The following is a 23,657-nucleotide window of genomic DNA, read 5'->3' as shown; positions in this document are numbered from 1 at the left end:
GCCCCTCCCAATTTTTGTAACTTGGCACACGTGCCGTGGCTGGCACATATGCCAAATGGACGAGCTGGAGGCACAACTCACGAGTCTGTGACCAGGTCCATCTCTACGGGCATCTCCATGATCCATCGATGCGGGAGCACAGAGATTTCCAGATGGCACGGAACTCATGGAGGGAGATTGTGTCAACATCTGAAAAATATGAAATGTGTGTGTGCTTTACTAACATTCCCATCTTGCCTGATGAGGATGTGCTCACATGTAACATCTTTTCGTAATGAAAATCACTGGATGAAAAAAATACTGCTTCATAACACAGTAGAGAGCGTCTTTTCTTGCCCTAACAACTTATGTTAACCTCTAGTTAATGTAAGCAATAAAGACAAACACTTGTTTAATCCACAAATGAATATTGGTGATACAGTTTAACTGTCATGTCATATAGGCTATTTCACTGTGCTCTATTCGGCACATTAACATTACCTCTTCTTATCGCTGCTCTCAGTGTATAATCCACAATGAATACTGGTGATGCAGTTAATCATTTAGATGGTACTTTTCTTGGCAACGACATCTATCGTGTAAGAGAAGAGTGCTGGAGGTCAAATGTGCCTCCAGCTGAAGTATGAAAGATTATGGCGCTATGTTGACATCACAGTTTGTCTATGCAACAACCAATACATCAAGCATACAGGCGCCTTTGCATGCCTATCATGAGACTGGTCTCTGACTGGGGTCACAGGGAGTTTGTGCTCGCCATTGTTGTCCTTGCTCATGGCGGCGTATGCCAAAGGTGAAGTTATTTTTGGCTAGTGCTTGGTGCGCTTTGGTGTCTTCTCGGCTGGTCATGCACCTCCCAGTTTTTGTAACCTGGTGCATGTGGCCAGTGCATTCACAAGATGAATGAATGCTTGCTTTGCTGACTTGTCTGATAAGGTAAAGCTCTCTTGCACACAACTATTTCTTTTATAGTGTATGGACTTGCTATTTTGTTTAAAGTATTTGTTGAACGATGCTGGCAAGCTAGTTTGCCTGGTGAAGTCCTGAAGCTAGTTTGCCTGGTGAAGTCCTGAGGGTCAAAACATCTTTTCCTGATTAAAACCACTGGACATAAATTGACTGGTTTTGCTGGCGACTAGCAATTAACTCAGACAATAACCAGAAACGTTCATAACCTGTCCAGTTTAATCCACAAATAAATATTGGTGATAAAGTTGAACTGTCCTGTCAGATATTTTACTGTGCTCTGTTTGGCACATCACTCCTTCTTTGCTACTTCCAGTGGTTTAGATGGTATTTTACTCGACAGCGGCACCTATCGTTTAGGGGAAGACTGCAGTGAGTCAAACACGCCTCTAACACTTGTATAAAAGGTTATGGCGGTGTGTTAATGTCACAGTTCTTGTGCAACGACCAATCTGTCAAGCAGAATGGTGGCTTTAGACCCCTGCTGCTGCCGTCTCAATTACAGAGATATTGGTCAGGCGCATCTGTCAGCAGAACCCAGTGGGTGGGGAGGGTGGCAGTGGTGGCATTATTTGAGACGTTTATGTAAGCCAGATGGGCAAACAAACAAGAATCAGACGTTTCCCCTGTAAAACCCCACAACAGCGGCATGCCACTCTACAGGCTTTTACAGGGAGCGAAAATAATTTTCTATTAAATGGTTTATTTTAGGGGGGTCAGCATCTGCTACAATAGAAATTTGATATACTTTTACTATTGTAAAAAGGCATTTTAAAATATGTCTTGTCATTGTTGTCAAATGAGGCTTTTTTATTACACTTTCCAGATCCCCCCTCACTCACACACACACACACACACACACACACACACACACACACACACACACACACACACACACACCCACACACACACACACTTGAATGACTGTAACACAACTGTTACACCCAAATGTCCACACACTAATTCTTTGGAAGAGATGGAGCCAGTGGCACACTGGGCTCAACTGAAATTAAATAGGATTTGTTAATAGCCTTTGGCCAGCTTGGGCTTTTAATGAACGCATGAAAATGGAAACAAATTAATATCCTCTTAATACAACATCCCATTAAATGCTTAGGTGGGTGGGCAGCTCCTCAGATAAGCAGCCGCAGCTGGAGATGGCCAGGCAGACTAAACACAAAGACTTAACACAAAGCAGTCAAGAGGGAGGGGCTGGAGGGCTGTATTAGAGGAGACGGGAGGAGAAGGTACAGAAGAGCAACATGGACCTTTGGTTTGCAGTGCTGCTGGAAGGTGAAGGAGAGGCTCAGATGTGTGCTTCATGTGTGTGGAGAAGAAGCCTGTCTGTCACTGAGAGCATTAAACTGGGTTAGTTAGTATGCACGGCAAGTCCAGAAAGTCATCAATGCAATGTGAAAAGCACCCCCTCCAACCACGCATTCCACCCCAAAGATTCTCATCCAGCCTCAATTTGTTTTTGTGATATGATCTCTCCCTCTCCTCTCATCCCTCTCTCTCTCTCTCTCTCTCTCTCAGCCTATGCCCGGGCCCATCTTCACATTACAAAATGGCTTCCTCTCCCTCCATGGAGACTGTCTCTAGACAGCCTACGAAGGTGGAATGCTAATGTATGTGAATCACAGGACACAGAAAACATATGGAACATCAGTCTTTCTCCCCCCACTTGCTATTTCACAGTGCATTACAAAGGGCATCGCTGGGCATTCTAAAATGGGCGGCGGCTATATTCCTTCCTCTGTGTTGGAGTGGATGAAAGCAGATGAGAAAACATCACAAATCACCAGGCGACATGTTTATTATGCCTCTGGGCTGCATGACTGCAACAGCTAGGACACGCTGGTCATTCATGAAGGCAGCATAAATATGATTATCAACAGTCCAGCTTTTTTACTGCATTGTGATGAAATGGAAAATAGAAAATATGCTCAGTAGTCCAGATCAAGCGCTGTGTCTGAGATGCCTCTGCCACAGTGCCATGTTGCTTTCACAAGCCTTCCTACCTGGGTGCTAAAATGAAGCCAATGTGTTCTGTCACTAACACCTCAAGCACTTGCTTACTGGCCAATTAACGTGTGGTGTCAAACAAGTTATCGCTATTGCTTATCCTGGCATTGCGAGGTTTTGTGTTAGAGACACTTCTCTATGTGCCGTGTGTGTGTGGATGAACCTGTCAAGAGTGGGTTCATTTTCCCAGCAGGAGCAGTAGCCTCCCTACTGGGGCTGAGCTCCTCGCTGGGCTCTCCTCTCTTTACTCTCCCCACACTGCTGTTGACTCCATGTAGTGCCTCACATTACTCTTACCACTAAGCGCTGGTCTTAATGAACTCACCTTCATAGCTGTGGAAACCACACATACATCCTTAAGTGGAGACAAAAAAAGTGGTTTGATTTAAGGTAAGCAGGTGACAGGTGACAGGTGAGGTGACAAAGATAAACTTAATCGAGTGATGACATTTGCCAGATCTGCATCGATAAAGTTGTCTTCAGCTGGCTGCTTTAAGTGACGGGCTACCTGCGCTGGAAACTGTGAAATGTATTCAAGAGGCAGAGCCTATGAGGTGGAAAGAAAAATTGAAATAGAATAGATCATCCTTTAAAACATAATCAGTTACCACAATGTCAACCCTATGCTTGGCTTCTACAATGGAGTCATAGCTTAGAATCAACATTTAAGTATGTCATTCAAACACGGCAGAAATATTGTGTTGCAGGAATGATATTGTTCTGTCATGTTTTTGAAATGTAGATTTATGTGAACAACCACACATCCAAAAAAAAACAGAAACATGATCAAATAGATTTGATGGTGACTGACATGTCAGGGCTGCCTGTGCTGTCCCAAAACGACATGTATTTCATCAGATGTCCTTGTCTGTCATTGGTGTATGTCCTCTCTGCAGCCAAAGCTGAGCCGTGTCTGGCCCACATCTGAGCCGGACCTGTCCAGCCCTCGCTTCTCTGGCCCTGTTTGCAGACACATGCATTGTTTGTGACAGTGTCCCAGACAGACAACAGCACTGTGACCAAAGTCTGACACAGTCTGTGGGCAGAGGTAATTGTTTTCAGTCTTTAGCTGAACCTATCTTAGGGGTTTTAGCATAACTGGATTTGACTGGAGCCACAGCCAGTGCCCCTCCACTTTGGCTGTTATTTTTGAACATTAATCTAGCTATCAAATATCATCTGGGGATTACCAAAATATCTGCTCTAAACCTTTTAATAGGTGCCTGAAGAACACAATAACGGGCCGTGCAATTCTAATAGAATCCACTTTGCAATTTACTGTTGAGCTGGAAAAGTGTTCTTTATCTGCTCCTCCTGCCAGAGTAGTGACCATGAAGGGGGAGGGAAAGAATTATGTGCTAAAGCTGTCATGCTAAACCAAACTGCTGCTGTTCAGTGTCATACAAAGCTAGCTTCACACTCTGATTTATTCATGGAGGTTTTTCCCTGCAGAGTTCCTCACCCAGGAAACATTTTCAGCTGTGCTGAAACCAAAAATAATATGCTGTCATTGGGAGAACTGGTCAAGTGGATGAGCAACGACCTTTCTGAAATCCCTCTCTACGTCCTGGACAGGACAGAAGCCGCTTCTCCAAACCGTGCTTTTAAAATTCAAACAACACAACAAGAGGCACTCACTGAGGATATGCTTTGAAAAAGATCAATGTGCTTGTTAAGTGTTGGGGTATAAATAAGCCTCAAGACCATCGCGCTGCCATGCATTCCAAACAGTGGCCAGCCAAATGCATTGATGCAGGATGCAGTAGAGAGCTTGGCCACTCTTCATCGCGAATACTTTCATTTCCTCCTGGACCAACCTCATTAGCCTAGTTGATTCTGAAAATCCTACATGATTACTCAGGTTGAGAAAAAATATTTATGCCTTGAAATACTGGAGTTGATGTGGATTCATATACGGCGCCTCTTTTAAGCCTACCACCCGGTAAATGAAAGTAGGAGCACAGCATCTTACACCTTAAGAGCCTGGAGATAAATAGCCACAGGGTCAGATGCCTTTTGATCATGGTGGCGTGTGTCCTGAAATATCAGTGATGTGTCGACAAGAACATACTGGACTGTAAATTACCATTTTTCTCTTCTTTTTTCCTCAAGGCTGAAAAACGTCATTGACAAAACTGTGCTAGAGGAACTGATTGAATTCAAAAAGTCATAATAGCGTGATCGTTTCACCTATTGTTCGTGTCCATGCAAAGTAAACATGGAAAGTAATGCGGTTACGAATTAGCAGTGAATTTATGAAATATTTATGGACTAAAAAAAGGACTGCTTTCATTCAAGGCTGAACTCTGGAGCGACGGCAGAGGGAGAAATGGGCTTTAAAGGCCATGCCAGCAGATTCATGGGGCTCTGGACTGCTTTTCAAAATCCATTCAGCCCAGGAAATAGTCTACAAATGATATTATATAAATAGCCCCTGTGTTGTTCCATTCATTGAAATCCATTTTCTAAATCACTTTTTCAGAAATTACAGATGGAAGCTCGCGGAGTGTTTGTTATTGTCCTTGCCTTCTTTTCCAGGTCAGGTTGTTTCCATGGCAGGTATTACAAACACATTTTAGCACATTGGCACAGTGCTACAGGAAGAGAAATGAGTAAATAATCAAATAATGATTATAATTCCCTAAAGCTTTGAGAGGGAACGTGTGTGTGTGTGTGGGGGGGGGGGGGGGGGGGGGGGGTGGAATCCCCATCATGCATCATGCTTAAGCTGCCTGTCTCTTCCAAGAAGGATGTCCGTAATCTCCACCTGCTGATGCTGCTGGCGTGTAATAATAACAAGAGCAAATGTCGCCCTGCGTCCTCCTGCTGGACTTGGATCAGTGACCGTATGCATGACGGTCCTTGATGCCTGCTGTGAGGTCTTAACCCTAAAGGTGCTCAGGAAGAAGCCCTCTGAAAGCAAGGGAGGAGGGGGGGGGGGGGGTTTACGACAGAAAAGGCACAACAGCACAATTATATTTCCCTTGTATGTGTGGGGTGTGGTTACATTAGACATAATGGCATTAACATTAGTGAACAAAGTGAAGATGTGGACTGGACAAACTGTGTAGGCTGCTTTAACATTACCGTTGGGAAGAATTACTCATGATGGCTCTGAGAGATGCCCGCTTGTCCTACTTTTGGAAGACCAGTGCAGGTGTAGTTAGCCTAACTAGAGATGCTGGAGCACTGTAGTGGTGATGGATTGCTCATTCTAACTGGGACCCCAGCAGGAACTCGCTGACTGCCCTGCTTAGCGTCGGCGCTCCGATCAGCATGACGAGCCCCACTCAGGGATCTGTCACTCTGCCGTGACCAGCTGACTCTTCTGGGCTGCCAGATGTTCCACGATCCCAGTCACCGAGCCTGCCCTCCACAACGCCGCTCAGAAACTCCATCTGCAAACACCACCCTGCCATCACTAATGATCTTGCGCACCAACTGATGGGGTCGACCTGTCATCGGCGGCCGTCGTCTCCCATATCAAAACCTGTGTGCATGTTCCGCCCTCGCACGGCAGGGACAGAGATGGATACAAGCTTTGACGTCTGATACGGGGGCCACGCCAGCCCTGAAGTGGCCCTGTGTGTCGCAGTATGGATTTCCTGTTGGGGAGCTCAGTGCGGAGCCGTGGTGTGACCTACTGAGAACGGGGCCTTGAAGTGAAGTGCTTGAGTCGGGAGGGGAAGCAGGCATGCGGGTGGAGCGCTTGCTGCACGGGTGCTGCGGTCCATGTTGTTTGTGCTGAGCCGTGCTGGTTTATCAGGGTGGGACAGATTGCAACAGGGATTTATCATCTTTGACAAGTGTGGCTGTGTGAGGCCAAGGGGTCATGCTGCGCAAATGCACACCAGCTTGTACTATGTAAGAGAGCGCAGGAGGGAGGGAGGGAGGGAGGGAGGGAGGGAGAGATGGAGAGATGGACAGAGAGAGAAGCAATGATTATCTCTCAGGATGAATGCACCACACCAGAGCACGCAAGCATGAGGAACTGAGGAGGTCATGTACTTGACTAGGGCTTCCAGGCCTTGATCTGCTTTATTAATTCATGTCTCATCTTTGCATTAAAGACGGATAAGACTCAAACTTCTGAAATGATTTATGTTTGGCTTCTCCATTCCAGAGATAATCTCCACACTATCAGAGGATGGGAGTGGCTGGAGGGTGTATCAGCGGATGTTTTGCGCCGTCATTTCAATCAGGTGCAGAGGGCCATGTTGGGATCATAATGTAGCTCCGAGTTCACATGTCTGTGGACACCCTGATTGCTCTTGAACCGTAGCAAACATGTTTGGATTATGTTGGCATGTGAACCCTTATGTAGCTTTACTCCTGTACTCCCCAGGGTGATAAGAACGAAATATGAGATAACATGTAAACTGAATGGACTAATAATGAGTGACTTGATGGATCTTGAGTTAATACATTTTCTATCTCTTAAAAGCAATTCAACTGTTTAATCTTTAGATTAATGGTTTTTGGACATCGACAGCATCTACACTATTCTGATGACCTTGTAACCGATGCCATTGAAAGTTGTAGATGACATCTCTCACCAGATGTTCTTATGTTGTTGGTTCTGCAGCCCACAGAGATAAAGGGAAATTGAGGCCTTCAGAGTTTGCTGACATCATCTGTCTTAACGCTGAAGAGAACAGTGTTTTTCCTCAGTCTTTTGTGGCTGCCAAGGCCCCTCCTGTCTGCTCCCCTTCAGACATTTTTCCATCACTCGTCTTCAGCCATTGTGGTGAAGGTGTCGTGTATCGGAAGAAAACAATTTTTGCTTGAGGTGTAGGAATATTTTTGTATATGATGGAGAAGGATTAACTCACAAGATATGAGTTGATTTATTTAAAACGGGGGATTCTGATTGAGTTAAGGTCAGATAGCAGGGTTAGATCTAATTTGCCGTAGGGGTTAACAAAACAAAAGATAGATGGGCTGAATTTCTTTTAAGCGCGCTATTCATACATTAAGATTTATCCTTGGACCAACATCTTATTGTGACTTAAATACTACAATAAAATCGGTGAGAAAAACGCATCTGAGCTTCTGACTTCTGGTTGAGAGAGTTGTGAGGGAATCCGCAGCAAAAGACGACAGGGGTTTACGTAAAGCCATACTATGCAGGAATTTGGCACTTTTAAAGGTTTGTTTTTCATAAGCAATTACTTTTGGTATCCTCCTAAATTTAATTAAGATGGAATATGGTCATGTGAAGATAAAACAGATAAAAGATAAAACACACCTGGCGTTCCAACTAGCCGTCCAGGGTATGCACTATGTTGTTCAGTGGTTCGGGTTGGTGCATTGACAAAAAAAATCAAATGTCCAATATGCCAATGGCTGCCTCCTCACATGAATAAGCCACCTCAATTCACCACATAAATGGCCACCAAGCCAGGGCATTTATCAGATACCAACTAGCAATCAGAATGGGGCGCTTTGTCACATCCCCTGCAGTCCGTGAGCGCGATAATGTATTATGCAAATGCCTCGTTACTTGCTAATATGCAAGTGATAGCAGGACCACCATTGTCCGTTCATGCCATTTGTTAGAGGAATTGCTCTGAGTGGAGTGGGACTGGGGTACGGGGGCCGAGTCCTTCGCATTAGTGTTGTTTTATGGGGAATGATTTACACAGATATGGAGAACACTCACGCCTTTGTCTGATGCTGTTCAACACATATAAATGTCCTTGTCAAACACTCATTAATTTGATGGGGGGGGGGGGGGAGGAGCCTTCAAGAGGCAGCATCTGAATCCCCAGCTCACGTCAGTGGAAAACACAAAATGCTAATGCCACGACTCCATTGAGGCGTGCCTGTCATCAATTTGTTTTAGTTAGTTATTAACGGCTTTGTTTATTCACACACGCTCTTCAGCCTCTGTTGTAGAGTGGAAAGACACTTGTTAGAGGCAAACTGGCAAACAAACAAAAGGCCAAAAAAGCTTCTGGGCCAACTGTGTGTGTTAATCCATGGATGATGTTAAGTGTTTCTGTTTATGTGTGTGGGTGTGTGTTTGTGTGTGTGTATGAGAATTAGAGAGAATGAGAGAGAGAAAAACAGAGACCATTTCTTTGTTTCTCTTCACTTGTGTATGTGTGACCTTCATTAAGACACAATGCAATTATAAAAACTACTATTAAGTCACACAGTTAAAGGTAGTGGTAGTAGCTCTGGGCCTAAGATAAGGAGACTGAGAGACAGAGTGAGCTGTTATTTGCTTTCTCTCTCCCTTGCCACGCTCATTTGACTAATGCGATGAGCAGTGACCACTGAAATGGGTCTTGCTCTGCTGGACAGGCTCACGCGAGTGGTGTTTCTTCCGCTGGAGGTCTGCCTATCTGGCTGGAAGACCAGGCCCCGCCATGGCTCACGACACCCTGAGGATGCGAAGTGATAGAAGCCCCAGTCTGAGGCCAGGCATCAGCGCTGCACTGCGCCAGGCTTCAGAGCTGGTATGTGCCAGCGATCGGTGGTATGCTTGAGACCAGACCTATGGATTCAGGAACCGTTCGCTACCTGAGAAAGAGAGACCAGTCTGTTGAATGTTTTGTGCATCTGCCATTGAGAGGAACACTTCATATGTTATATGACAATGAAAGGATTTGAAATGTGCACCTGATCTCACTTTCTTGGCAATACACCACACAGTCTACTTTAATTAAAAAAGAAACAACCTTTATTTCAACTTGTGTTGGCAACATACCAAGAAGATTTTTTTTTCTTTTTTTATTATAAATGAATGTCATACCTTGATCACCATATCTTTAATAAAAATAAACATTATTGAAGGTGACTAACAACAACTATGGAAACGTGTGCCTTATTTAATCAAAATATATAAGGTCCCATTTTTATACATCATGAAAAACAAAACCATAAAACCATATGAGGGTTTTTAACAGAACATATAGACTCACACAGTATTGGTGAAAAGAGCCAAAATGTTCAAAACTGTCTGTGATGTCTTTGAAATGGGAAAGTGAAAAACTGCTCAACAGTTCATGCAAAAACAAAAAAACAAAAAGAAAGAAATGATTTTGATCAAGACCAAAAGGTACTCTGGAAAGGAAACCAAAAGAGGTCCAATGAGATAAATAAAAAGTCCAAACTAAATTAATTAGACGAGAACTGCAACTGGACAATTAAGTTATCTGGACAGAAAAAAATAAAGGCAAATCAAATTGAAATCCACCAAAAATAAATAACGAGCCATGCATTTAGCAGGGCAAACACTTATCATTTGGAAATCGGATGCAGCGTTTGATGGATGGCGTGGTGTGTATGACATAGGTGTGAAGCTCTTATTCACAAAGACTCCTCCATCTTTTTTTTTGTCATGCTTCTCATACAGTCCGCTTTACATCCCCTCCTTTGACATCCTCCAGAAGTCAGAGAAAGAGGACTGCCACCTCTCTTCAGCTTCGCCCGTGCCCCGCCCAGAGTCTTTCATCCTTACCCCCTTAGTCTCCTCACAATTGGTGATGTGCCATAATGGTATATATTTATTTATATATATATATATAGATTTTCCCTTTGTTGTTTGGTACATAAAGTGAAAACGTTGCGGGTTGTCGTTTGGTTGAAGTCTCTTAGTAGGCTAACAGGAAGGGGAGGAGCTTATGCAGGGCCAGCAAGATGATGTACAGGAGTGGGCTGGTGGTTGCCATAGCTCCAGACCCTAGTGCACAAGAAAGAGAAGAAAGGAGAGATCAGAAGTTACGGTTACTCATAGAATTTATCTTCCAAATCAACATCAACAGCAATACATAGGAGATAGGAAAATATCTGACGCACACAATTCAATTACGTACAAGGATCGTGAAATGTGTATTAATGTACACATAGGTGGGCAATATAGCAATATGGCCTAAAATATAAATGATAGTTTCACTTGGTAATGATAAATCCAAAATAATGTATCTTGTATTGTATCAGTTTCCAAATACCACTTTAATAAAAAGCTTTTGGGTCAAAAAGCATTATGACATAATTAAAGGAAATCAATACTCAAAAAATGATGATGTAATTTGTGATATAAGAATTTCTATGTTGTATGTATTCTGCATAGTGTCACATAGAAACAATCCTAATCAATCCCAACCTTAAATACCCAATTTTTTACAAGAAATTAATACATTTTCATGGGTAAGAGGTTAGAAATGAGAACTCAGAACATTTCCAGTGAATTGCCCAGCCCTGCAACCTATATATCTAATACCTTTATAGAAGAATATTAATTCTACAAATAGTCCTCAAGCAGAGTATCTAACTCAAGCTGTAACAGTTTGAATGCACTCTGCCTCTGCTTTGAGCAGTGCTGCTGCACAGGTTTGGATCGGCACAAAGAGAGCCGATCGACGACAGCCAGGAAATGCACAAAGTCCTGCGCCTCTAACCGACTCATTGTCTGGAGGGAGAATGTTCACTTTCCTAGCCACATTTCACACCATTAGAGCTCTCTAAATAGCAGGTTCAAAGAGTGACAGGTCAGCTCTCCAGCTGCTCAAAGCTCGCCTTGTGATGCCCGTTCTGCAACGCAGAGGATGACTCAAAAGAGAGAGAGAGAGAGAGAGAGAGAGAGAGAGAGAGAGAGAGAGAGAGAGAGAGAGAGAGAGAGAGAACGCCACCTTGGATATGCATGAGTTGAACAGGATGTGAGGGTGAGCTGTGCTCCCGGGCTCAAAAGGAAATGGCCCAAAGTGAGAGGCTTCAGGTCTTAAGAGAGGCAGAGCTGTTATTTCCTTCGGAGTGGGACGATGGAGACCCCCAGAGAGCTTCGGTCTCTGTCATGGTTCTGAGCATCTCCGAGAGCCAAGTACACAAAAGCCAGAGGCAGACAGATTCCTGCTCACTCGCTTACAGTCACTTTTATACACAGAAAATAAAAGGAGCCAGATGGATAGCCTCTAATTGCTTGTGCGTGTGGGTGGCTGTGTGTACACACACGCCCTGAGAGACTCATACACTCCCATGCACACATAGTATTCTCACACACACACAGATATGTGCACACACACACACACACACACACACACACACACACACACACACACACACACACACACACACACACACACACACACACACACACAGAGTCACTGCTTCACGGAGAGTGAGTATCTGACATTTAGAGTGTGAAATAGGCGTCTGTTTACTGTGGTTCTAATTTTTCCTGGCAATCCAGTCCCAGAGTGTCTGCCCTGCCTCACCACTCGCCCCCGCCACCCCTGAAATAAGGCAAAACCCAGATGAGCGCTGGCTGGTGCAAGGCTTACTCACGACACACACACACACACACACACACACACACACACACACACACGGCAAACAGGAGCGTATGCCATGGCAGCACCAGCGCATGCTTCTGCTCATCGCATGTCTTACAGGAACCCTCTGGAGGGCCGCCAGCTGTCTTCGTGACAGACAAACACAGCCTCATCAGGGTTGGCCAGGACCATGGCCTTTTTCTCCACCTGTCCTCCCACAATCCCTTCCCTTCTCTCTCTCTCTCTCTCTCTCTCTCTCTCTCTCTCTCTCTCTCTCTCTCACTAACATACACTGATTCCACATGCAGTTTACATGGTGTTTGGCTCCAGTTTGGGGGTATTATTAACAGGGAGGCTAAGCTAAGGGAATTAATTGGGAAAGAAAAAGCAGTGGCATTGGTTTGAATGATAGCCAGTGGCTGGGGCAGTTATTTGGATTGAGCTCCATGCTACTTGCCGACTGGACTGATGTGATGGCTGGCACTGGTGTCGCTATCTGCACCCGGTCTGTGGTCCACTGCCAAATGCCAGCCCCTCTGGCTGCTGCCTATGTGGGAACAACCTCTACATCTTCAGCCTCCCCAAATGAACCCTTCTCATGCCATCCTCCAGCTCTCTGTCTTTTCTACGAGCAGTGTGAGTGCGTTCCGTGTTTTGCTCATCACCTAAACGAGCCTGACCTCTCCACAACTCGGGTCACCACTCAGACAATTAAAATGCCACAGCTCACTGAGATAGAGGAGATTTAACTAAGCTAGCTAAACTCAGATGAATGAATCAACTAACAATACCATAAATCGGCTAAAGTCGCGTGGCTTGACCCTGGCCATTGTTGACATAATCACTATGCACATTACACAAAAGTCACAGAGGTCCCAAGTCACTGGCATAGCTCACACATCTACTGTAATCCCCTAACTTGTAGCATCATATGAAGGGATATTAATATGTGTTCTTGTAATAGGTTATGATGGAGTTTGTGGGACGCTTTGCAGAAATCAGGTTCAATGGTCTTTTAATCCTGTTTCATAACTTTGCAATAAAGTATCTTTGGCCACACACATATTTGACCCAAATTCGCTTCCCTCACCAATAGAACTGTTTGATATTAAACTGAATTGAATACATGACATGCACATATGATTTAAAGGTGGAGTCCGCGATTCTAATTCCATTACACTTATTGTCAAATTCAGTGAATTGCTCCTCACAGTCCTCTAGCTGTCCGTTCAGTGTTTGCGCTCTAAATCCTCTGGTGTTTGTACACAGTCCCGACTCTGTAAATGGGATAGACGCATCAACACTCCCAGCCAATCAATACAGTGCTTTAGGAGCATGGAAGGAAGGGGTGTAATTTGATTATGTTGAGCTCAAATATGAACAACTTTTTGCGAAACTCAAACCTAATCGTGGACTGCATCTTCAATTGACAAATCGACAACTGTATGTGAAAGCGCAGCTAACACTAGGTATTTAAAGAAGACAAATCAAGCACCATACTTTAGTTATGGATTTTTTTACAGTTGAGATGTAGACCCAGCTACAGCTCCCAGAGCGTATCCTCCCAAAGCCATCCCCCACTCCACACTAATGAGGGAGTGCTGCGGAAGCTCCGTGCACACAAAGCAGAGCCCTATCTCCAATCTAAGACTTTGCATTCTGTTTGCGCTGTAATTAAAGTGCCCTTAATGAGGTCCGTAAAGGGAGAGCACATCTCCCAAGCACACAAGATTCGATCTCAATTAAGGAATGTGCACGCCACTACATAACTGCACTATTTATCTAGTGTCAACATAAAACATGCAGCAACGAGGTTTTAGAACTGTGTTTCAAATCCCCCTCTTTTCTCTCCCTCCTCCTCCCCTCTTTTCCTCTCTCGTTCTCTAGATCTTGCTCTCGATCTACCCTTCTATATCATTACCTGTCAGAGGCACAAACACATTACTTTGGCACACACAAGTTGGCTTTCCAACCATATCATGCCAAAAGGAAGGCATTTAGACTAAATCCGATGCCCTCTGGAAGTCTGAGAAGGTGCACATATTTTTGTAAGACCAGCAGAGGTAGATGTTATTTGTGGGATGAGATGTTGGCAAGAGGTGTCCTGTCGCGCTCAGGCGCTTGAAATAAGACACTACTTGAACCTGACAGACAAAAGACAGGACCCGGTCCCCATGGTAATAAAGTGTGTTCTATTGACTTGTTGGGTAGTGAAGGTGACACGTTGGCACATTGTAAATTCACAAGGTTACAGTTGGCTGTGTGATGGTGACCTTTGCGGGGCCTGTGGGATTATCGGAGGTTACACCTCAAGGAGGATTAGAGTGTCAGGGTGTAATGACATCCTGGGAGAGGACCTCTGGGAAGTCACAGGTAGGATCCCATCCCGTCACCCGAGAGTGTCAAGGTAATCTGTGTGGTTCCTGGCCGAGCCTTATGGGGACGCTGGTGGCATTAGTTCATCAATCACACAGATTATGAAGCGGACAGAGTGCACGACAGGGGTGAGCGCCATTTCCTGCCCGATGTTTGGGGGCGCCAGCATGGGTTAGACCTTCCATCTGAGAGTCCCTTCCGCCCTTTTCACGGCTCAACGTAAAGCTGATGATAAGGACACAGAAGAAAATACAGTGGCTAAAGAATGAAAAAAAAATATGCAAAGAATAAAAGGCGAGATGAAAGGGACTACATTGTAAGAGAAGGGAGGAGGGGTGCTGCGTTCTGAGAGGGGATTATTGACCGTGCTGAGCTAACAAAGGCCCAGCTTCCATATTGACAGTTGGCTTTGTTCCTCCGGTTAAAAATGGGAACAAACACATCTTTTCTATTCTTTCTCCTTTCCTTACGGGCAGCGAAGTCTCTGCGGCTGGCTCCAAGGACATCCGCCATCTCTCGTTCTCTGGATTCCACACTTTTATTACCTATCTTCTAATAGCTTCCAGACTCTACCATAAGCTCCCATAGCTATTATTCTTGTGTCTGACATTCTATGTGTCTAATTTTCAGCTTTTACTTTTGCACTGCTTCTCCAGTGAATCAAGCTGCCACATAAATACAAACTCGACATATGTAGCGTGAGCGAATGAGAATGAGTCGCTGGTTCGCTTTAATTTCCCCTGTGCCTGTCTCCTCTGCACTGTGACTCTGCGCTCAGTGTTCCGCTCGGAGAGAGGGGGGGGGGGGGGGGAGAGAGGGGGGGGTGGAGAGAGGGGGGGTGGAGAGAGGGGGGGGGGAGTGGTGGTGGAAGAGAAACAATTAACACCCGCAAGAGAGCAGCTCTGCACTTCCCACGCAGAGGCAGAGCAGCCACAGCGGCGGCGCACAAACACTCGCAGCCCATCCGCTCGCTCTCAGCAGTGGGGAGCGCACTGAAAAGACCTCATCAGACCTCCCCATTAGCAGCACTCAACGGCTCCTTCTCACCTGCCTTTCTCCCAGCGCATTAACGCTGGCCCTGCCGTGCTCCTCCGAGAGACCGCACTAAAGTCAGGACTCCTGTGGCGATGTGTTATATAAGCCCAGCTGGGCACTGGGGGTTGAGGATGGCCAGACCTGGGCAGCTCTTTATGGAAGCGTGGTGTTGGGGGGCTCTTCGGTTCAGTGAGCATGACTAAACACGCCAATGATGGCTATGGATAACGGGGAAGGGGGAACTGGAACACGTGCACTCATCAGCGACAGCACATAAGCACGGGCCCGCGTCCACAAACACACAAACACCCCCGCACGGCCAGTTTCATAAGCGATTAAGACAGCTGTCCAGCCGCAGACAAGCTCTCTTGCCAGGGGATGCCAAGGTGACCTGGGGTGGTGACTGCAGAGCATTGTGGGTAGGCGCATTAGAGACTGAGCCGTTGTGTACCACGGCGCGTGCCAGGCTGTCCTCTGGTGTCGCTCCCCTCCTCTCCTCTCCTCTCATCCGCTCTCTCCCCCCTCCCTCTAATTCACCCACTCCTCCAGTCTCAAATCCGCCTGCTCACCTGCCAACGCTCTGCACCAGTGATACTCTGCAGATTCTCTTACTCTCTTTCCCTTTCTCTTCCTTTCTCCTTCCCCCTTCCCATTCACGCGTTCCTTCACTCTTCACGTCTCATTATGTAGATTTTAACACTAAAAAAATAAATCAACATTTCAAACCGTGCTTTTTTCAATCTCTTTAGAACATTTCCATACCAGCCAAAGCTGTTCGAATGACAAAGCTGGTCCAAGAACTTTCTCATCTACCTTCATGCATCTATGTGTCTACCAGTTTATGTGTCTATCTGTCCTTCACTCTATCTATCTATCTATCTATCTATCTATCTATCTATCTATCTATCTGTCGTTCTGGTAATCTGGTAATCTGGATACTTGTGGAGTTTTTTAGGCCTTTTCCCGTATTTCCTTAGTTTTCCCCCTGTTCCCGTCTCCAACTAATGGGCCGAGGGAACCTTGAAAGGCAATTTGAGGCACTTGACAGCGTGCCGAGGGGCCTCGCTGATTGGCCAACAGTCTGTGACATTTCCCCTTTAATATTAATAATCTCTCCCACTCAGACAGATGACATGGCGGACAGGTGACGGATGCCCACATTTCCAAAGAGGGAAGCTTAAAGGGGGTCCACTACAACCCCTTTGCAGCTACACAAACTCTCTCTCTCTCTCACACACACACACACACACACACACTCAGAGGGGCACACATAGCAACACATTTATTGCAACCACAATTGAGAGGGGCAATCTGTCAAATGTGCCAGAATGCTCTTTAACCTTCACAATGCTATGACAAATTTGTTGACGGGTTCACTCAAGAGGGGAAAAAAATGAAACGAAAGGCCAAGACAAATTCCAGATCTTTCCGTCAATGTTAAAGTGTCAGTGAGGCACTTACAGTGTTTGATTTAGTTTGGCAGATACAGTCCACAGCAGGCTAATATTAGCTAATATGAATGTATGCCACTGACCCTGCGTGAGGAGCCAGATATGAACAGATTACTCCTCACACTCACAGTCTACATATCAGGGCTCTTTGTCCTGTTTAAATAAAGGTAATAAACCAGGGGCGGCAGCCATGGGAACTGGCTGATGTGTTATGAAAACATATTTCATATGCCTTCATATCAAAGATTACCACCTCAGGCGTATGATTGGTTTTGGTTACATATTTTGTCACTTATTTCTGCAGAAGAAACCTCGGCAACAAAATCCAAGGACAATAGAGGTAATTTGTCAAGAAGCCACCTTTGCATGTAAAGCACAGAACCTTAAATGACAAAGTGTGTTTTGCGCTTAGCAAGAGAAAGGTGACTAAAGAGCCAGAGATGGAGGAGAGAGAGATACAGGCAGAGGGAAGATAGATAAAGAGAGAGAGAGAAAGGGAGAGAGAGAGAGAGAGAGAGAAAGGGAGAGAGAGATGAATTGCAGAAGAGGAAGAGGAAAAAAACCCTTTGAGGTAACCCTTTTTACCCAAGCCAGCCTGCCAACTCTCCAAATGCCTGCCTCACTGAAGAGCTTCATGGCTCTGGCTGCGCAGCGAGGCCCACCATGCCAGACACTAGCAGCGGACATTTAACCTGCTCCAGACAACTCCCCTGCACACCATGAGATCAAGATGGCAGCCTTGGCATCGGCACCAGGCCCACATCAAGAGCCGCGGCACTTTGATTTGACGTTCCCGAGTTCTTTGACATCCATGTACGTGATCAGTCCCCTGCCTGGCATGCTGATTGTTTTAAGGCAGACAACCCAGCATGCTTCATATGACTACTGGCTTAGCTCATTCACAGAGCGTGCAAAGCCTATCAACACTCATTTGTCAGACTATGACGTACATTTTCAGCACAGGCTACCTCTCGGTCTTCTTATTTGGGGAAAGAAAATGTCTTCCTATGTGCCTGAGACGAGCTGAGCGCTAGTTGCCTTTTGGCGCCTTATCTCAGCTCATTCAAGAGCCGCACCTTGTCACACAGCAGTGTTGCGTAACCTTCTAGACTAATCTGCATATTAATGTTCCACATGTTGAGATTTGTTGGTAGCTCTCACATTTCAAAATTGCCCCTCCATGCAGTTTTGTGGAATGAAAGGTTGTTGATGAAGGTTTGCTGGTGCATCAACAAGTCTCCTCAGCTTCACAGCTTCAGGACAACATGACATCCTGAACTATACACCAGTACAATTCTCACCATATGTCATCAGTTTTAACCAATCTTTGCCCATAGCAGTCATCATATAATAGCAGTCATCGTTATGTCCATTCAAAACTCGTTAATGATATTGTTCTAAATCCCTCGGATGAAAGATGTTACAGAGGTGCATGCTAGTTTCGGCCACACAGAAGCATGCCTCGGGGAGAAGGTTGCTTGTCTGATATCACTACCTTGTAGGTGCTAGTGGGTGTCATCGGTGAGCAATGTGAAGAATGATGGAAGGGTACGATACACTGGAGAGATCAAACAGGACTACTCCCATGAGAGTATTATTTTGCCAAAGAGGCCCATAATATCATAGAGACATTTAATTGAAAAGGAGGAGTATTACAATAACCCAAGCTTTACAAGGTCATAAGGTCTCTCTCTCTCTCTCTCTCTCTCTCTCACACACACACACACACACACACACACACACACACACACACTATACTACTACATCCAGGAAATATTCAATTCCACTAGAAAAATGATATCCAAAGGGTAGCCACCAGTGAAGGTTCCTCTACATAAGAATGTGTAGGCTGATGGAGCTGCGTGGAGCTCAAGGCCTAGAGTGGCACAGACACAGGGGAATTCACCCTGCCTCAGGAGAGACATCTCAAGGGGAGGTCATGGACAAGTGGCATGGAGGAGGCAGAGGCTGACAAAAAGCTCCTCCATCACCACTCTCGTTTTGGAATCTAATTCAGGGAATCTACAAAGGGAACCGTCCTCAATGATAAAATAGATCATCAAGTCCTTGGTGACATACCCTCAAGAAAGGCCATGGAGCAAAAGACATAACTAATGACACACACAGGCATATGGATATGACAACCTTGGGTGTACCTGTTCTAAAACACCTGTCAGTCACACATAAGGAGCTTCATGTACAAATGGGAAAGAACATAAGTCTGACCTTTCTAAGGATCTGTAAGATGTAAACCTGGATGCTAACGACATTCATGCAGATTTTGGTGAAGCTGTTTTTATGCAAACATCCCAGTATTATATTATTGATTGATGATAACTGCGTTGATAGTTTTTGAAGCATTTGCTTCAGACATCCTATTCAACTCAAGTAATTATATTCCAGAGGCAACAGCAACACTATTGCACACTAAATAAAAACTATTTCAATTTCAGTGATAAACAATAGGGCCTGCTGTTTCTTGTTTTTTATCTGTCCACTGGGTGCCACTGTTGAACTTCCACTTACCGGCTCCGTGCTGCTGTCGGAGTATGGCCGCATTGCCGGGCCGAGGCGAAGCCGAGGACTTTGCTGCAGAGGCTGTTGTCGTTGTTGAGGGGGAAACGGGACCAACGCCGGGCGGAGGAGGCACCCAAGGCTTTCCCTGACCCTGCTCCACCTCTGAGGTGGCCTGTCCCCCAGCCGCGTTATTGTTGTTTCGCAGCGGTAAGCGGTTCTGGATGTGAGACACGGCCTCCTCATTCACCATGCCGTCTCGTGGGTTGACCCGCAGAGTGGCTTGGACTTTGTATTCCTGAGTCTCTTCAGAGTACAAGTCCGAAACGCGGCACTCGTACACACCCTCGTCCTCCTTATGTACGTTGGAGAGGCTTAGTTTATGGGAAATGGCACTGCCCTGGACCCTCACGGTCTAGAAACAGACAGAAAGAAGAAGAATTTGTTGAACGCAGGTCAAATGTTTTCAGTGTTGCCTACATCAAAATGCGCACTCCAGCTTTATCATGAGTAAACTCGAGGAGAACATGGCCCCCGCTGAAGTATGTGGCTTTGAGGCTGGGCTTAGTTGGTAGGACATTACATTGTCCACACTGTCATATATATAACCCTATGGAAATGCTGTATGTATTTGGAGTATGGGTGCATTATTATCCTCACAAATAAGTTTCCCAATGGAGTCGATCTCTCAATCAAGAGAGCGTTTTGATTTTGGTGAGGTAGCACATGAGTTATAAAATATGCTTTCAAATTATTACACGATTTCCTGTTTCCGAAAATGGTGAAATGTTGTACTGAGTAATCACTGTCAACTAAACGTGGAAATTAAACGGCGGTCTTGCAGTAAAATGTTACAAACGAAAGAGTTAAATGTTTATTTGTTCATAAGAGAGCTTACAAAATGAACAATAAGGTTCCATTAGGTAAATTAAGCAGAGTATTTTTAGCCAGACAATGTACATGATTAACTCAGTCTTGACGTCTCTGGCTGCCGAGAAACAACAATGAATATGATTAAATGCCTCTTGTCTGAATGCAAATTGATAATGACCACAATTAATTTGTCTACAAAGATGTTGACCGAATTCTTATCATAAACAATTATATAAATTGATTTCTATATCTTAATTATCCAAGCGTAAATAACGAGTAAACAAATTCAGAATTTGATACTTACGCTTATTTTGGTAGCATCCTTGGGAACCACCTGAAAAATAATTATAAATTATAAGAACAAACACAGGAAAACACACATTTATGTCCTGAAAGTAATGACATCATTTAAAAGTTTCAATGAGAATGTAACACGCCTTAGAGACAGCTGAACGCAATTTCAGCACCATGGACAGCAACAGTTTGGGATAACCTATTTTGCCTTTGGATTGCAATGGCGGATTTGGATTGCAAAGCATAGCAATTAAGAGTGACACTGCAAAATCTGTTGAAATCTTATTATGGTTGGTAGATGTATCGTCCATTCGTTCGGAAGCATAAACGCATTCCTTAGTGCTGTATTTCCCGATGAGGACATTTACGCGGTGTGCATAGGAATTGTCACTGGACTCATCCTAAAGCCCAACAAGTGGTCTTTGTATCTTTCAGCGTGAGAGCCTTCCTTCTACTTTCCACCCCAACGCACATTCCCGGTCTCCCCTGCCAAGGCACAGGAGAATGGGTATCTATAATAGACCTTAGGGTGTTTGAAATGCAGCACTTTTATTTAAGAAAATATGTGCATTATAACCTATGGGGGATGTATGCCTTAGTCCCGTGCTTTAAATTCAATTGCATTCCACCGCAGACTTCGAACTGGATTGAGGTCTCTTGCCTCATTTCGGGTGCATGTGATACTGCACGACTTTGAAAGTAGAGCGACTCGGACAACGGTGTACAGCAGCGTTTGGCTGGCTAAAAACGCCAGCAAGATTACCTTGGCTCTGTTTGCTGTGGCGCTAATTTGCAGATCGTGTGCAAGTTCTCTTGGGGTTACTTCCTTGAGGTACCACCACTGGATCTCCAGGGAGAAGGGCGAAGATCCAATAGCCCGAAAAGCGCACGGCATCTCTATGTCTTCACCCTCATCGACGTTTACATCTTTGGGCACTTCAGTAAATGTTGCTGATGTGGAGAAAATAACAGGGGAATAGGTTAATATGCACAGCAGGAAAGAGAACAGCGAAGAGACGGACAGTGATTGCCGACATATCAGACCAATAGCCTTCATGAGCTTGACAGACAGAATTGTTCGACTGTTGCTCTATTTCTGTCGTGGAATCTTACAATCTACACGTGTAAATGATTAGCTGTTTGAAGTAGAATACGACAAAACCCAAAGGATTCAGACACGTCAAGAGTGAGACTTATGTGAAGTGTGCATGAGTGTGCATCTAGGTTTGTCTCTAGGTTTGTGATTGCGCGCGACTGCGGGCGTGCGCACGATTTTTCCTGTTTGATGTTGCTTGAGAGGACTCTCAAGCTCTCTAAATCTGATTCATATTCAAAATATTTAAAAGGTTGAAGCCTTACTGTGTGAAATTCGTGTGTGTCAACTCAGAAAATGTTTTTCACCAAATATACACAGCTATAGAACCACTCTTATCGACTAGATGCAGTTGTTTGGTACACCCTACTATAATCCAATCAAGTCTCTTGGCATTTAATCGCCAATGTGAAAATCAAATAGAAGACATAAAAGTCATAAACTGTAGTATAAACTACCCCAATTTCATAAAGCGCAGGAAATCCTGCTGTGAAATAAAGGACTGGTCCTTTGAACAGTGACTTGGGTTAAATACGCAACATGGGAAATACTGACAAGCCACTGGCCACAAGGATAGAGCAAGTTTACTTACCATTTACATAGAATATCAAGGGAGCATTAAGAATCAAATAACAAAGGACACCGTAGAGTCCCCGTTTTTCCATCTCATAAATACGGTAGTGATATTAAAGAGTGAAAACGGTCATTTGACCTGGAAAAAAATTATGGCAACATCTCCATATCGAAAGAGTCCGATGTCTCTAGGTTAACTCTGTTATCTTCAAAGGGTTGGGTGTAGTTAAAAAAAAATCCAAAAGGTTATTGCGTACTCCAAACGATTTCACCTCTTGTCGGACAACACTGTATATACAATCCAAAGGGACAGACCACAAGACGTATACGTAGTGTAAGTGTTTCTTAGCCTTTCTTCTATGTTGATATCCCTTTATGACAAGGATTCCTTTATTGCCTGGTATTCTTCTGAGGGAAATACAACTTCTCTGCGACAGATATAAATATGCTCATTCTGCTTTCCACAAGAGGGGAAGCTTTCCCATGCTCTTTTAAACCACCCATCACAAAATCATCCTTAGTTCGGCTCTCCAAAAAACAGAAGATCTAATCAGAGGACGAAAGATTTTCCCCTTTTGCTCTTGTAGCAGCGCCTAAAAGCTGGAGCATCAGTCGATAGTTCCCGTTTGCGTGACCAGACCCGTCTGCTCTGTCTGTGAGCGCATAGCAGGGAGAAGGCGCTTTGGCATTTCCAAACCCACGAGCTCAGTATGGCATGCGCGCACGACACCACCACTGACAGCCTGACGAGCACACTGGAACCTGACCAAGCTTCCCGTCTCTCAAATCAGCATACGGCTCAACCTATGAGGAGATCTTTCACAAACTGACGTCCAAGCCGAGTACCAGCCAAGGAAATAGCTTATATAGAATCAAGATGATTCATATTGTTGTCTTTTCTAAGATCAACAAGACCGCTTTTAAAATCGCCACATTCGAACGGCATCCGAAGGAGTTTCATTTAATATCCAATTGAAATAGCAGAGATTAATCTTCTTTTTGTAAGGTAGTCAACTGTCTCCCGCCCCCTTTTAAAAAAGCACAAGAGCAGTCTGTATTCCCTTAATATTAGCATGAAACATAGTCTTTTTTTATTCATTATTGTGGTTTACCTTTGTTTTTGTGCACACATCCAGAATATCAACATGATGATGTCGACAAGAGTTATTTAGGAAATAATGA

The 23,657-nt window shown here is 44.7% G+C and overlaps 1 protein-coding gene across 1 annotated transcript; it reads right to left on the bottom strand.

The window, feature by feature from the left end:
• Positions 1 to 9,653: 9,653 nt before the first annotated feature.
• Positions 9,654 to 23,413, bottom strand: vstm2b (V-set and transmembrane domain containing 2B). The gene is made up of 5 exons (XM_012814835.3): positions 22,495 to 23,413; positions 21,573 to 21,760; positions 20,820 to 20,849; positions 19,655 to 20,057; positions 9,654 to 10,678 (listed from the first exon to the last, which is right to left on the bottom strand). Exons 1-5 carry the CDS (start codon positions 22,565 to 22,567, stop codon positions 10,590 to 10,592), a joined length of 783 nt encoding a protein of 260 aa, XP_012670289.1. The 5' UTR covers positions 22,568 to 23,413; the 3' UTR covers positions 9,654 to 10,589.
• Between the last annotated feature and the right edge of the window lie 244 nt (positions 23,414 to 23,657).

The sequence above is a fragment of the Clupea harengus genome, chromosome 6, assembly GCF_900700415.2.
Source record: "Clupea harengus chromosome 6, Ch_v2.0.2, whole genome shotgun sequence".
Taxonomy (NCBI): domain Eukaryota; kingdom Metazoa; phylum Chordata; class Actinopteri; order Clupeiformes; family Clupeidae; genus Clupea; species Clupea harengus.
Note: the sequence above shows the minus strand (reverse complement) of the source record. Positions and strands in the feature narration are given on the sequence as shown.